At 45.4% G+C, this 16,863-nt stretch overlaps 1 protein-coding gene across 3 annotated transcripts in view; it reads left to right on the top strand.

The window, feature by feature from the left end:
• PDE8A (phosphodiesterase 8A) overlaps nt 1-14,804 on the top strand; it is a 145,153-nt gene extending 130,349 nt beyond the window's left edge. For 2 of the 3 annotated variants that reach the window (XM_040257494.1, XM_040257493.1), the window contains 4 exons: nt 1,316-1,448; nt 3,749-3,916; nt 12,170-12,299; nt 13,276-14,786. In XM_040257494.1, coding sequence (XP_040113428.1) covers nt 1,316-1,448; nt 3,749-3,916; nt 12,170-12,299; nt 13,276-13,382 — 538 coding nt within the window. In that variant the 3' untranslated portion in view covers nt 13,383-14,786. Of the gene's footprint in view, nt 1-1,315; nt 1,449-3,748; nt 3,917-12,169; nt 12,300-13,275 lie in introns of all 3 variants that reach the window. The other variant, XM_040257495.1, reaches the window with a different exon arrangement.
• Nucleotides 14,805-16,863: the final 2,059 nt, after the last annotated feature.

Below are 16,863 nucleotides of genomic sequence, written 5' to 3'. Positions count from 1 at the left end.
TGTGGTCTGCTGTGTCTGGCTTTTCACAAGCATGATGGTTTCAAGGTTCAGTTCCTTTGTGTCCTGAACATTTCAAGACAACAGTGTAAGGCTGACACCTTGACAGATTCAGAAGCTGTCATCTTACATCTCTACCTGGCAGACTCCCAACAAGCTCTGCCCAGCAAACTTCTCATGTCTGATTGGTGGCCCTGTGAGATTACAGTGTCTTCTCTTCTTGATGGGGCCCTAACTGTCTAGGGTGGGGCTGTTAGACAGAAGTGATCTGTCATGAGGAATACTTACTAATTGGGATTTTAAGGGAAGTTATTAAACCTAAGGGATTTAAAAACACCTTTTTTCCCCTATGTTTTAGAATTTCATATGTGGACTTAAAGTTGGTTTTTCCTTAGTTGCTTACATATACATCAGTTATCGCTGGAAAAATACACAAGACCCTGACAGCTTTGCTTGTCTCCAGGGAAAAGAACAGCATAGCTGCATAGAGAGTTCAGTTTATACTCTTTGTACCTTTTACGTTTTTAAATGGTTTCCCTCCTCAAAAAAATAAACTTTTTTAAAATAAAGGGCTAGAGGAAGAGGCATCAGGTATGCACTGTTGATTCTCTCAGCTTTCAGATGGTCCACCCTCTGTGTTTCTGGGCTCTAAAATTGTTGGGTCTCAAGGTTCCTCTGTGTGGGGTATGTTCTAGCTTTTCTTTAATCTTAAGAACTGTATGCCTTTCGCTTATGAGAACACTAATAACACTGTATCTGTGGTCTTACGCATGTGCTGTGCCATGTCCGACTTTTTGCAGCCCCATGGACTGTAGCCTGCCAGGGTCCACTGTCCATGGGGATTCTCCAGGCAAGAATACTAGAGTGAGTTGTCATATGCTTCCCCAGGGGATCTTGGGATAGAACCCAGGTCTCTCGCATTGTGGGCAGATTCTTTACCGTCTGAGTCACCAGGGAATCCCAAGAATGCTGGAGTGGGTAGCCTATCCCTTTTGCAGGGGATCTTCCCAACCCAGGAATAGAAGTGGGGTCTCCTGTATTGCAGGCAGATTCTTCACCAGCTGAGCTACCAGGGAAGCCCATAGTTTTGCCCAAAGATTCTCATGTTAACTTCTGTTCAGGTTCTCCTTACTAATAGCAGTCCAGGCAGCAACCTTTAACCTTCACATTCTTTAAAGCACGCCCTGCCACTGCAGCCCAGTTCATTAGAATTTCAGCCGCAGTGGACACAGGTCCTAGATCACAGCTGGTTTTCAGGAGCACCTGTCTGGTCTGGATCAGTAATCAGCAGTAGCCTCTCCTTTTTTGTCTGAAACAGGAACGACTACCAGACGCTGCGCCAGGGTATCATCGACATGGTGTTAGCCACAGAAATGACAAAGCACTTTGAGCACGTCAACAAATTTGTCAACATCATCAACAAGCCCTTGGTAGCATTAGAAGAAGATGAGGTAGGTGAGCGGACTGCAAATGGAGTCTGTGTTTAGGGCTCTTCCTCCTGTGTGTTGTGGGGAAACCTGGGCTTAAGAGATCATGAGTATTACCATCCCCGCCCTGGGCTCACTGCATATAAATACTTTTTTAACCAATGGAAATTAAAGTACAAAGACTTGGCAAGACATACAAGAAAAAGCATGACAATTCTGTAGGGACTTGATGATAGAGAGGTGGGCTGTTCTGCACCCTTGTTCAGCAGTCGCCCTGTCCCCTCCTCTGAGCACTTTGGGGCCAGTTGGAGACCATGAGGTCTCTCGCCAGCCACTGCCTGCTGTGCAGCCATGCCTGTCCTCTGCTGGTTTGTGTCACAGGAGGATGGGGGTTGGGGAGGCTCCTGGATTTGGACCACAGGGTGCTGGTGGTATTGGATTTGAGGCATGGAGTCCAGAACTTTCTGGCAAGAGAAGAACATTAACTGCTTCCCCAGACAGGAGCCCACAGCTGAGAAAGCAGGCATTCTGGGTTCTCAGCTCTCTTTCACCACTTCCTTGTCTCAAATGGGCACAGCAGCCCTCAAGGTGCAGCACTCAGAACACGGCACAAGGTGTGCTCTGGATAAACAGCGCCCGTTACGCTAGGTCAATGTGAGTGCAGCACCCGCCTGAGGCCCACACACTGCTCAGCCACCAACCCCACGTTCCTCCTCCCCAACTCCTGTCGCCCCCTGCCAGTCTTCACCGAGCACAGAGATGACTCATCCTGAGAAGACAGCCTCTTGAACTCCAGCTCTACTGCTGCAGCTCAGTTGTTTGGCCGTGGCTTTCGTCTGTCCCTGGCTTTCTAGCTTATCACCCTTCAGACTTGTCTCTGTCTCACCTAATCTGAAACCTGCTGAGAACTCTGCTCTCCTCACCCTTGCCCGTTCTCCAGTCTGTCAGAGACTTGATGCCCTCTCCAGGGACTCAGTCATTCTCCCGTGCACGGACATCCCAGCTGACCCCACCCCACAGAAAGAAACCACGTACCTCGCAGACTTGGCTTCCTCCATCCATTCTGGGAAGTTGCCAGACTCAGCAGAGTCTTCATTCTCCTTGACAGTCATGTTCCTCCTCTCTGCTGTCACTACTTGGGTTTTTACTGAGAGACTGGAAACCAGGATCCAGTGGGTCATAGCAGGTGGAAGGAAATAGTTCCCAGTGGGCAGTACTGAACAGTAGTCACACACCTGCACAGAGAGAAGGGTCAGCACAAAGCTGGTGGGCAGTGGGAGGTGAGAATCACTGAGGGCATGGTGTCTGTCACCTTCTGGGAGCCCAGGCCGCCTGGGCTCAGGGTCCCCCTACCCATCTTGTCCCCACTGAGAGGGGATGACTCTGACTGCTCACAGACCCACATGGCTGACTCCTCTGGAAGCTGCTTGGTGGCCCAGAGTCAGAGAGCAGATGCTTGCTCACCTCTTTGACCCAGTACGCCCTCTTCCAACCTGAATTTGTTTCAGGGGCCCCTCACCCCATGGGCTGAGGCTCCATAGCCAGAGGGGCTCCCTGTGAGCCAGATGCAGGCACTACTGTGGAGATACAAGAGTCCAGACCAGAAGCAGGGCTCACACTCTTATCCTGGGCCAGCTCAGTACCTCTGGCTGAGTCTCTTCACCTCTCAGAGTCCTGGCATCCTCATCTGTAAAATACAATGGTAAATTATACTGATTTTCATGCCTACCACAAGATATCTTTGTGAGTGCAGATCACAAGACCGTGACTAAGTCCTCTGTCCACCATAAAATGTGAGGGCAGAGTTTAGGGAACATCAGTGTATCTGACACACTGTGTACACCGATGGTGGACCCCCGGGATCACACCTCTCCCAGGCTGGGTGGGGAGCAGCAGAGCCCCTGGAGGACCACAGGACTGCCCATTGCAAGGGCAGAGAGAGGGTTCACTTTTCAGTCCACAGTGTTTTTTAATGAATATAAATAATAAAAGATAAAGCCAGTCTTTTGAGTACTTAGTGAGTGAGTGATAGAAAGAAAAGACAACTGTGAGAAACAGAGAAAGAGGCAAGATGGGGAAAGGCAGATATGCCAGCCTCCAGTGCTACGCTCTACTTCCGGGTTCTGCTGGAATCTCACTGGGCCTTGGTTTTCCCCACTGCAGAGTGAGAGCCAACCTCAGAGCATCCCCGGCACTGTTTGAGAGACCCTAACTGTAGATCCCAGACAGAGCCCCACTGTGCTTACGGTGGGGCCACAACAGTAAAACAGGGCTTGGTACCTGGGGTCCCATTTTGATTACTTTGAATTCCACTCGTGCTTTAGGAAACTGATACAGATCAAGAAGCCATAAACACCATGCTCAGGACTCCAGAGAACCGGACTCTGATCAAAAGGATGCTGATCAAGTGTGCTGACGTGTCCAACCCCTGCCGGCCCCTGGAGCAGTGCATCGAGTGGGCTGCGCGCATCTCAGAAGAGTACTTCTCTCAGGTAAGATGCAGCTCCTGGAGTGCCCTCAAGTAAAGGAGAGAAGCGCCATAAGGACCGTAGGAAGCAATGGGCTTAAGTCTAGAAGCGCAGTTGTAAGTGAAATTCTGTCCTTGAAGAACACTGCTTATATTACAGGCTTACTGGCAGTGAATCCTGTGAGTTTTCCCTTGTTTGAAAATGTGTTTTATTTTGCCTGTGCTTTCATTCTTACAGGATATTTTCAATGGATATTTGACATTTTCTCCTAATAGCACTTTAAAGATATTACTACACTGTTGGCTGCCCCTCCCAGTTTCTCTAGGTAGAAAAAAATTCTCGGGCGGGGTGGGGGAAATATATATATATATAATGACTAAAATGTTTCCAAATTTAGTGAAAGATATATGCATAAAGATTTAAGAAACTCAACAAATCTAACCCATGCCCAGGTATGTCATACTCAAGCAGCTACTGGCCGAAGATACGGAAACAAAATTGAAATCACTTAGAGAGAAATGACATATTACTTACAGTAACTTCATGTCAGGGACTATGGAAGTCAGAAGACATTGGAACAACATCTTTAAAAAGTTGTTAGGAGAAAACTGTCACCCTAAAATTCTGTATCCAGTGAAAATATCCTTCAAGAATGAAGGCAAAATAAACACTGTCACACTGTGGAGAACAGTATGGAGGTTTCTTAAACTATTACTAGGAGTAAAACTACCATATGACCCAACAATTCCATTGCTGGGCATATACCCTGAGAAAACCATAACTCAAAAGCTACATGTACCCCAGTATTCACTGCGGCACTGTTTATGATAGCCAGGACACAGAAGCAACCCAGATGTCCGTTGACAGATGAGTGGATAAAAGAAGCTGTGGGGTGTGTGGCTCAGTTGCTTCAATAATATTCCATTATATGTAAAAGGAAAGAATTTGTCAGTTCTCATGAGGTGGATAAACCTGGAGACTGGCACACAGGGTGAAGTAAGACAGAGAAAAACATCATATATTAATGCATATATGTGGAATCTAGAAAAACAGTACTATCTGCAGGGCAGAAATAGCGATGCGGATGTAGAGGACAGACTTGTAGACACAGAGCAGGAAGGAGAGGGTGGGACAGATTGACAGAGTAGCCCCGAAAATGGTAAATCACAGAACCACAATGAGACAGCACATCACATCTGTTAGAATGGCTGTTATCGAAAAGGTAAGAAGTATTGTCAAGGATGTGGAGAAGAGAGAGCCCTTGTGCTCTGTTGGTGGGAATGTAAATTGGTGCAGCCACTATGGAGATGCCTCCAAAAATTAAAACCAGAACTACCATGTGATCCAGTAATTCTACTTCTGGGTATTTATCCAAAGAAAACAAACGCACTAACCAGCCCAGAAGATGCATGCACTCGCACATTCACCGCAGGACTACTTAGAATAGCCAAGTTGGAAGCAACCTAAGCATCCATTGGCAGGTCAGTGAGTAAGGGGATGGGGTATTATGTAGCCATTAAAAAGAATGAACTCTTGCCATTTGGGACAGCATGGATGGACCTTAAATGGTTTATGCTAAGTGAAATAGAAAAAGACAACTATTATATCATCTAACTTATATGTCGAATCTTCCAGAGAACAAATTTGTGGTTGCTAGCTGTGTGGATGCAAGATGGTTAAAGGGACTCAAAAGGTACAAATTCCCAGTTATAAAGAAGTCATGGGGTTGTAATGTACAGCATGGGAACTGTAGTTAGCAACTTTCAAATATGCAGTACTGTATTACTAAGAGAGTAGATGTTCAAAGTTGTAATTATAGGAAAAGTTCGGTAATTATATATGGTGACAGATATTAAGTAGATTTATGGTAGTAGTCATCTTGCAGTATATGATATTTTCAATCATTATGTTGTACATCTGAAACTACTATAATGCTGTGTATCAAATTCCTCAGGAAAAATAAAAAGATAAAAACACTTTAAAAAATGATAAACAGCTGGGTAACTATAAAAGAAGTTTTTTTCCTTCTTGGAATTTCTCTAAATACATAGGACTATTTTAAGCACAAGTTATAACACTGAATTGTAAAGGATATAATATATGTAACCATAAGCTATATGGCAACTATAGCATATAGGATGGCAGAAAGTAAAATGGACCTACCTGAATCCAAGGTTTCTACATGTTACATTAAGTGTTATAATATTAGCTCAGTAGACTGAGAAGTGAAGGATATATTTAGTAATCCCTAGAGCAATTGGTGTACCTTAAAAGCTAATAGATATGTTAGTATAATGGAATTCTAAAATTTATTAAACTATACAAAGGCAACAAGAGAAAACAAGAATAATAGAAAAAACAGTCAAATGGTAGCTCCAACTCTAATCATCAACACTTACTAAAATTTAGTGGACTAAACACTCGAAGACAGATCATCAGGATGGATCTTGAAAAACTAATCCCAACTACATACAGTCTACAAAAGACACACTTAAAATATAAAGAACAGAGAGGTGTAAAGTGAATGGATGGAAAGAGATATACCATGGAAACTGTAAATATAAAGATTAGAATGGCTATATTAATCTCAGACAAAACAGACATCAAGACAAAGTACCAGAGATAAAGTGAGACACTTCATAATGATAAAAAGTCCTATAGGAAGACATAAGCATAAGTGTGTGTGAATCTAATAACAGAGCTTCAAAATAAATGAGACAGGTACAACATGGTTGGAGATTTTAATACCCGCTTTCAGCAATTGATAGAACAACCAGATTAAAATATCAGTAAAAACACATAATCCCAACAACACTGTCAACCACCTTACTGTACTTAAAGTTTATAAAACACTGTATCACACATCTACAGAATATTTATTAAGGACACTGATATGTTCACCAATATGCATCATGCTGGGTCACAAAAGATTCAGTAAACTTAAAATAATTGAAATCATACAGAATCTATTCTCCAGGCACAGTGGAATTAAATCAGAAATTAGTAACAATAAGGTACCTAGGTAAACACCAAATATTCAGAAACTGACAATACATTTCTAAATAGTCCATGGTTCAGATAAAGGAAATTAAAGTATATTAAAATTGTGGGATACAAGCAAAACAGTGATCAGAGGGACATTTATAATTAGAGGGAAAAGCCCTAAAGTTAACATCTTAGGTTTCAGTTTAAGAAACTAGAAAGAGAAAAGTAAGTAGAAAATAAGTAATATAAGAGCAAAAAAAATGAGGAAACAGTAAAGAAACACTAGAAAAACTTAAAGGACAAATGGTGGAGCAGAAGGACTTGAGCTCATCTCCTCATGAAAACACCAAAATCACGACTAACTGCTGAACAACCTCATCAAAGGATTGGCACCTACCCAGAAAGAGGCTCTACACCCAAAGACCAAGAAGAACCACAAGACAGGAGGAGGGCCGCTTTCACGATGTAATCAAGTCCCACACCTGCTCAGGTTCTCCCACAGGAGTGAGTCCTGAGCCCACGTTAGGCTCCCAGCCTGGGGGTCTGGCATCAGGGGGAGGAGCCCCCAGAGCATTTGGCTTGAGTGCAGGAGCTCCACAGGACTGGGGGAGACAGACTCCACTCTTGAGGGCACACACAAGGTTTCATGAGCACTGGGGCTCGGGGCAGAGCAGTGACTCCATTAGAGCCTGAACCAGACCTACCTGCAGGTCTTGGAGGGGCTCCTGAAGGCGGGGACCGGCTGTGGCCCACTGCAGGGGCAGGAACACCAGTGGTGGAAGCCCTGTGGCATATTCCTCAGCTGAGCTCTCCTGGAGGTCACCGCTTTGGCACTGAGACCTGTCCCCACCCAGCCGCCTACAGGCTCAGGTGCTGGGACGCCTCTGGCCTTATTGGATTGGAAGAATCAGTATTGTCAAAATGACTGTACAGCCCAAGGCAATCAAATTCAGTTCAATCTCTCCCAAATTACCAATGGCATTCTTCACAGAACCAGAACAGATTTTTAAATTTGTATGAAAACATAAAAGACCTCAAATAGCAAAAACGATTCCAAGAAAGAAAACCAGAGCTGGAGGAATCAGTCTCCCCTGACATCAGGCTATATTGTGAACCTGTAGTCATCAAAACAGTGTGGTATTGGCACAAAAATAGAAATACAGATCAATGGAACAAGATAGAAAGCCCAGAAATAAACCCATACACCTGTGGTCCTTAATCTATGACAAAGGGGGTGAGAAGATAAAATGGAGAAAAGACAGTCTCTTCAATAAGTGGTGCTGGGAAAACTCTCAGCTACATGTGAAAAATGAAATTAGAACATTCTCTAACACCATACACAAAAACAAAACTCAGTGGATTAAGACCTAAATGTAAGACCAGATACTATAAAAGTCTTAAAGGAAAGCATAGGCAGAACACTCTAACATAAATCACAGCAATATCTTTTTGGATCTACTTCTAGATTAATGAAAATAAATAAATGGGACCTAATTAAAAGCTTTTTGCACAGCAAAGGAAATCGTAATCAAAATGAAGACAACCCACAGAATGGGAGAAAATATTTGCAAATGAAGTGATTGACAGGGATTCATCACCAAAATATACAAATAGCTAATGTAGCACAATATCAAAAAAACCAAATAACCCAATAAAAAGATCTAAATAGACATTCCTTCAAAGAAGACATACAGATGGCCACAAAGCACATGAAAAGGTGCTCATCATCACTAATTATTAGAGAAATACAAATCAAAACTAATGATTTACCACCTCACAGTAGTCAGGAATGTTCATCGAAAAGTCTTCAAACAATACATTCTGGAGAGGGTTTGGAGCAAGGGAACCCACCCACACTGTTAGTGGAATGTAAATTGGTACAGCCATTATGGAGGTATAGAGGTTCCTTAAAAAGCTAAAAACAGCTACTATATAATCCAGCAATCCCATTCCTAGGCATATATCCTAGGAAAATCATAAAGTATACAGGCACCCCTGTGTTCACTGCATCTCTATAATAGCCAGGGCATGGATGCAATCTAAATGTCTATCGACAGAGGAGTGGAAAAGAAAAGGGAATATTATTCAGCCATGAAAAATGACACAGTGCCATGTACAGCAACAGGGATGGACCTAGAGACTGTCATACTAAGGGAAGTAAGTCTGAGAGACAAGTACCAATATCATATCAGCTTCTACGTGAGATCTAAAAAATGATACAAAGGAACGTATTTACAAAACATAAACAGACTCACAGACTTCAAGGGAGAGGGATAGTTTGGGATTAACAGATACACACTACTGTATATAAAAGAGATCATCAACAAGCTCCTACAGTATAACAAGGGAACACCACTCAATATTCTCTAATAACCTATAGGGAAAAGAAGCTAAAAATGACTGGATATATATATATATATGAGAAACTGAACCATTTTGCTATACACCTGAAACTAATACATTGAAAATGAACCATACTCCAATAAATTTTTTTTAAAGATATATGTATAACTGAATCACTCTGCTGTATACCTGAGACTGACACAACATTGTAAATCAACTATACTCTAGTATAAAATAAAAATTAAAAAATATTTAAAAGAATAAAAATTTTCAAAGCCAAAAGTTTTTTTTGGCAAAATTAACAAAATTGGTAAATACGCAGCTAAAATAATCAAGAAGAATGCAAACCACCAAAATCAGGAATGTCACAATAAATTTGACCACTTAGATGAAATGGATGAATACAATTTACCCTGACATGATTAAGTAATAACCTTAGAAAGTCCATAGCAAAGAAATATTTTGTCAAAATGTTTTCATGATTTTTCTTTTAATAAAGAAAACTAAATCATGTCATTGAGGAATTCTGTGAAACATTTAAGGAATAAATAATGCTAGTCTTACAAATTAAACCAGAAAACAGAGATGAGACATTTCCCAGCTCACTTTCTGAAGCTGTTACTATCCTGGTACGTAAACTTGACAGAGGCCAGAAGAAAGTTACAGCTCCTTCCCCTCAGGAACACAGATGTGGAGATTCTCAACTGAGCAGCTGGCCAGGGAAGGCGCGTCAGGAGAGCACCCACCCCAGGGCCCTGCTCTCTGAGCAGTCAGGCCAGTGGGCTGTGAGCCCGAGGCTGCTCTGCCCCCTCCACCCCTTGCCACACACGCACCAGGGCAGAGACTCACACGGAGCTGACCCCGCTGAGCCAGCACTGGCCTCACAGCAGAAGCCCAGACTTGTCAGTATTCCCCACTCATCCTCTGCCCAGAGCCCCCGACCCTGCCTCCCACACCTCCCGGGGTGTGCTCCTGGCCCGAGAGCTGGTGTAGACGGTCCCTGCCCTGCCTCTCAGGAAAGCCTGGCCTGAGCAGTCACAGCCAAGCTTGTGTGCCTCGGCCCCCAGGCCTGGAACAGCAGCAGCTCCTCCTGCTGGCTTCTGCCCTGGCCCGGAGTCCAGCACCGCCCACCTGCACAGGGAGCCCAGGCCTCTTCCTCGGCACTGTCCCCAGCACTGTCCACACCTCCTAGCACAAGCACGTCTGCAGCATGGTGCTCCGTGCGGAACGGTCCCTCCTGGGAAAAACCCCCAGAGGTTAACTGTGTCCTCCAGTGGAGATTTCGTGTTGAGAGCTGTAGTGAATCACTGTCACTTCCAAGGAAACTCACCTGCCTTTAGCTGTGGAGCCCAGTTCTTCCAGTGTCTCGGGCCTCAGACCCATCGATGTGCAGGGTGAGGTGGCAGTAACTTCTCACCAGTCCCTGCCGCCCTGCTGGTGATTGCCAGGCCTCAGAAAGACAGAATAGAAGCAGAACGGAACCGGGGAGGCAGCTCCTGGCCAGCTGTCCAGAACAGCCCTGGGCTGGGGGGACAAGGAGGACTGGCCCAGTTTGCCCTGTGGGAACAGTTCCAAGTATAAGAGTTGGAGGGACAGGCTTCCAGCCCCAAGTGTAGGTCTTCTTTTGCTCCCGTGGAACCCCTGAATTCTGGTCCCTGTATTAGATGCTTAACAGAGGTCCTTCACTTTCCCATAGCTCCACATGGCCCACAGAGCTCAGCCACAGAGCCAGGCTCTGGCTGATGGCCGAATGTACTGCATACCTCCCGTCCTCAGCCCTTGCTCTCACTGACCACCCTCCGGAGAAGCCAGGATTGGTCAGCAGGTCCACTCGTCCCATAATCTCCACCCTCCCTGCTGGATGCCCCTAGAGAACCAATTCCTGCACCCACACCAGGCTTCCTAAGTGTTAACTCCCTGCCTGTCTTCCGTGTTGAGCTGCCCCTTCCATCACTTTCTCACTAGCTGCCCACAGGGGCAGCCTGCCCAGGAAACAGAACAAAGACCCAGGACCCCTGAGGACAGCTGTGCCTCCAGCACCAGGGGATGGCTCCAGTCCTCTCACCCGGCTCACCCCAGCCTCACTTGGTCCTGCACTCAAGACCCTTCATCCTGCCCCTTGGGTAACCATCTATTTAACTCTCAGCCCTGGCTGCCTGGCTCTCCAGGGACCTCTCTGTGATTCCAGTGGCGCCCTCAAACCCTCTGAGTTCATACCTTACTCCAGAAAGGACCCCCTGCTTCATCATCACCCTTCGGGTATCACTTCATCCTTTCTCCTGGATCCTTTGATGAAAGCAACATGATGAAAACAAAGAATGAGAAATTCCCTTATATCTTTTAAGATAAACTCCCACCAGGATCTTCATTATATTCCCAATTTTGTACACATATTATTGGAATACTGACGGTGTTCTGTAAGGGTCTGTCAAAGTACATAAAGTCTTTATCCTAGAGCTTTTCTGCCTCAAGGCTGTTCAGACCTTTTTAAAATAAAATAATCTGGCCTGAGATAAGAAGCAGGCACTTGTCCCTTTCTCTGCGAAGGGGGTTGTTTCTCACTCCGCACTGTGGCCCTGGGTCAGGCCCCTGACGTGCCCACAGGCGGGAGACGGCTGGGCACTGGTGCGCTCCTGCACTGCAGGAACCCCGCGCAGCATCACAGGAGCCTCGGCAGGAGCCTTCAGGTGCCGAAGATGTGGGCTGGGTCCCGTTGGGGCCAACGTGCACAGGAGCCTCGGCAGGGGCCTTCAGGTGCCGAAGATGTGGGCTGGGTCCCGTCGGGGCCGACGTGCCATGTGGAGGGTCCGGGTGCTTGGCTGGCGCTGTGACTGGCTTCTCCCACGAGCTCTCTGGGCTGCCAGGAAAGGCTCTGGTAGAGGGAATGCTTGTGGTGGGCGTGGAGCCTGGTCCCGGGGTCTCATAATTCTGGCATTTTCCGCCTTACAGACAGACGAAGAGAAGCATCGGGACTTGCCTGTGGTGATGCCGGTCTTTGACAGAAATACCTGCAGCATCCCCAAATCCCAGATCTCTTTCATCGACTACTTCATCACAGACATGTTTGATGCCTGGGACGGTAAGAACGCGTGGAGTGTATCTCCCTCAGTAACGGGGAGCCCACATTAAGGAGCGCATAGTGCCGTTCTCACTGTAGAGTATGTTCGGGGGCTCAGAGTGTACAGAGGCCGAGGAGAAGCCAGGTGCTGTCAAGCGGGTCCCGGTGGACGGGGCGCTCTGCTCTTTCTCCTCAGCTGCCCCTGGCTCCAGGGCTACCTGTTGTCCCAGTCACAAAGATGAGAGCATTGAACATGGGGCTGAAGAGGCTGCTGGTCAAAAGCCGGGGATTCAAAACCACTTACGTTCTGAGGGAGCTCTTCCGCTGTCCCGCCCAGCTTCTCCGCCTCCCTCGGTAGCTGACCTGAGGGCAGGCTGGTCTCTGACAGGGGCACGGCCCTCCTCGTAGCCCTGAGCGCAGGCAGAGCCCCTCTGGCAGGTAGAGGGCTTTTAGGTAAGGGCCCCTGCCGGGAGGCAGACCCACGTCTGGTTCGGATCCCGTCAGCAAGAGACGAGCCCATGTCTCGGTGCTGAGAGGCGGGGGACAGAGGACTGAGGTGGCGGAAGGCACTGGGGCCTCGGGCCAGACTGCAGGCTCTGCTCAATGCTTCTGGGCCCAGACCAGATGTGGCCACTCCCAGCCCAAGTTCTCTTCACTAGCTTGCTGCTCCTGCCACGTGCTGCAGGTGGAAGGGGACAGGCTCAAGGAAGGGGGTGGGACGCCCTGGAGAGCCGGTCAGGGCTGGGATCAGACAGCCCAGGGTGCTGATTAAGGGTGATAAAACGGGCTAGCCCCCTTCACTCCCTCCGCCAGAGCTGTTAGCTGGCAACAGAGGCGCGCCGGGCACTGAGCGCAGATGGGTTTTCAGCTTCTCGTGGGTCACTCCATGTCTGCCGAGCACGGAGCACTGTCCCCTCCTGTCCGTCCCTCTCCTTAGAAAGCCTCCACGTGCATCCCGGGAAGGTGCAGTCTTATCACACTCCCGTTTTTCTTGCAGCCTTTGTAGATCTGCCCGAGTTAATGCAGCATCTCGACAACAATTTTAAATACTGGAAAGGACTGGATGACATGAAGCTGCGGAGCCTGCGCCCGCCTCCCGAATAGCGGGGTACCCCTGTGGTCACCGGGGATTCCTGAGGGCAGCCAGAGTTCCTTTCAGTATTAGCCGATCAGCCCCCTGATGCAGAGAGCCAGCAAGAGCACCCCGGGATGCGATCACCTTCCCTAACCACCACCTGATGCCATTGCCATAGAGTGAGGCTTCCTTCTCTCACTGCGCCAGCCTGCTGCCGGGGCTGCGTGGAGAGTCTCAGAGAACACGGCTTGTATCAGCATCCGTCTGTCCAAACCCGAGCTTGGGAGGCCCAGCCAAGGACGCTGACGGAGTTTCTGCTGATGACAGAATTTCTTGCAGTTTCTCTCAATTATATTCAGCGCTTAAGAAGAGCTAATGGCAATCGGATCTTTTCCACATCATAGAAGGTGCAATCATTCACTTTGGAACACTACTGAAAGTGACTTCTCTTTTAAAATTAAATGGCAAATGAAAAAGACAAAGAAATTCTGAAGTTGATTATTAATATCAATTATTAAAATGTTTTATTTATTTTATTAGAAGTTCACTATTTTCTATGAATTTAAAAATACTTCAAAGCCAAAGCCAACTTTAGATGCCATGACCAAATTTACATGATTCATAGTCATTAAAAATATGCATCACTTGGTGTATAGACTTATTTTCATAATGCAAATTTAAAATAAATGATACATTTTTACTGCACTATAGAAATATTTGTGTATGTTACATGTACCCCCAATGTTCATCACGGCACTGTTTATAATAGCCAGGACATGGAAGCAACCTAGATGTCCATCAGCAGACAAATGGATCAGAAAGCTGTGGTACATATACACAGTGGAATATTACTCAGCCATTAAAAAGAATACATTTGAATCAGTTCTAATAAAGTGGATGAAACTGGAGCCGATTATACAGAGTGAAGTAAGCCAGAAAGAAAAACACCAATACAGTATACTAACACATATATATGGAATTTAGAAAGATGGTAACAATAACCCTATATGCGACACAGCAAAAGAGACACAGATGTATAGAATAGTCTTTTGGACTCTGTGGGAGAGGGAGAGGGTGGGATGATCTGAGAGAATAGCATTGAAACATGTATATCATCATATATGAAACAGATCGCCAGTCCAGGTTCAATGCATGAGAAAGGGTGCTCAGGGCTGGTGCACTGGGATGACCCTGAGGGATGGGATGGGGGTGTTCAGGATGGGGAACACATATAAACCCATGGCTGATTCATGTCAAAGCATGGCAAAAACCACTACAATATTGTAAAGTAATTAGCCTCCAACTAAAATAAATTAAAAAAGAAAAATATTTGTGTATGTTAGGCTTTTCTGATTGATGTTAATTGGGAAAACTTTTGAAATCCAAAAAGGCACAATGGTTGTCTGAGGAGGCCTTACAAATAGTTGAGAAAAGAAGCGAAAGGCAAAGGAGAAAGGAAAAGATATACCCATCTGAGTGCAGAGTTCCAAAGAGTAGCAAGGAGAGATAAGAAAGCCTTCCTAAGTGAACAATGCAAAGAAATAGAGAAAAACAGTAAAATGGGAAAGACCAGAAATCTTTTCAAGAAAATTAGAGATAACAAGGGAAGGGAACATTTCATGCAAAGATGGGCATAATAAAGGACAGAGATGGAATGGACCTAACAGAAAAAGATTAAGATATCTAAACAGAAAATATTATGAAGAGGTGGCAAGTATATACAAAAGAACTATACAAGAAAGATCTTAATAACCCAGATAACCATGATGGTGTGATCACTCACCTAGAGCCAGACATCCTGGAATATGAAATCAAGTGGGCCTTAAGAAGCATCACTACAAACAAAGCTAGTAGAGGTGATGGAATTCCAGCTGAGCTCTTTAAAATCCTAAAAGATGATGCTGTGAAAGTGCTGCACTCAATATGTTAGTAAATTTGGAAAGCTCAGCAGTGGCCACAGGACTGGAAAAGGTATATTATAATTGCAGTCCCAAAGAAAGGCAATGCCAAAGAATGTTCAAACTATTGCACAATTGTACTCATTTCACATGGTAGCAAAGTAATGCTCAAAATTCTCCAAGCTAGGCTTCAACAGTACATGAACCAAGAACTTCCAGATATTCAAGCTGGATTTAGAAAAGGCAGAGGAACCAGAGATCAAATTGCCAGCATCCAATGGATCACAGAAAAAGCAAGAGAATTCCAGAAAAACATCTGCTTTGTTGACTACACTAAAGCCTTTGACTGTGTGGATCACAACAAACTGGAAAATTCTTAAAGAGATGGGAATATGAGACCACCTTACCTGCCTCCTGAGAAACCTGTATGCAGGTCTAGAAGCAACAGGTAGAACCAGACATGGAACAACAGACTGTTTGAAAATTGGGAAAGGAATATGTTAAGGGCTGTATATTGTCATCTTACTTATTTAACTTACATGCAGCGTACATCATGTGAAATGCCAGGCTGGATGAAGCACAAGCTGGAATCAAGACTGCTGGGAGAAATATGGATAACCTCAGATGTGAAGATGATGCCCCCCTCTGGCAGAAAGTGGAGAGGAACTAAAGAGCCTCTTGATGGAAGTTAAAGGAGAGAGTGGAAAAGCTGGCTTAAAACTTAACATTCAAAACACAAAGATCATGGCATCCAGTCCCATGACTTCGTGGCAAAGTGATGGGGAAACATGGAAGCAGTGACAGACTTTATTTTCTTGGGCTCCAAAATCACTCACTGCAGACAGTGACGGCAGCCATGAAGTTAGAAGATGCTTGCTCCTTGGAAGAAAAGCTCTGACAAACCTATACAGTGTATTAAAAAGCAGAGACATTACTTTGCCAACAAAGGTCTGTATAATCAAAGCTATGGTTTTTCCAGTAGTCATGTATGGATGTGAGAATTGGACCAGAAAGAAAGCTGAGTGCTGAAGAGCTGATGCTTTTGAGCTGTGGTGTTGAAGAAGAGTCTTGAGAGTCCCTTGGACTGCAAGGAGATCAAACCAGTCAACCCTAAAGGAAATCAGTCCTGAATAGTCATTGGAAGGACTGATGCTGAAGCTCCAATACTCTGGCCACCTGATGCGAAGAGCAGACTCATTAGAAAAGACCCTGATGCTGGGAAAGATTGAAGGCAGGAGGAGAAGGGGACGACAGAGGATGAGATGGTTGGATGGCATCACCGACCTGATGGACATGAGTTTAAGCAAGCTCTAGGAGATAGTGAAGGACAGGGAAGCCTGGCATGCTGCAGTCCATAGGGTCGCAGAGAGTCAGACACAACTGAGTGACTGAACAGCAACGAGTGACCCCAGAAGAGCTCAAAAGGGCTCTTCTGTGCAGCAGCCAGATCTCCAACACTGGCTCTGCAGGCGACTCCCTAAAGTGAAAGAAATTGGACTTCACACTTATTTTTCCTAAAAATTTTATACTTGAATTTCTAAAAGTCTGCCTTATTTTGTATACAGTGTTTCTATAAAATATTCCCGATAAAAAACAGAGAAAATGGAATATT

This window comes from Oryx dammah, unplaced genomic scaffold (genome assembly GCF_014754425.2).
Source record: "Oryx dammah isolate SB20612 unplaced genomic scaffold, SCBI_Odam_1.1 HiC_scaffold_16, whole genome shotgun sequence".
Taxonomy (NCBI): Eukaryota; Metazoa; Chordata; class Mammalia; order Artiodactyla; family Bovidae; genus Oryx; species Oryx dammah.
Note: the sequence above shows the minus strand (reverse complement) of the source record. Positions and strands in the feature narration are given on the sequence as shown.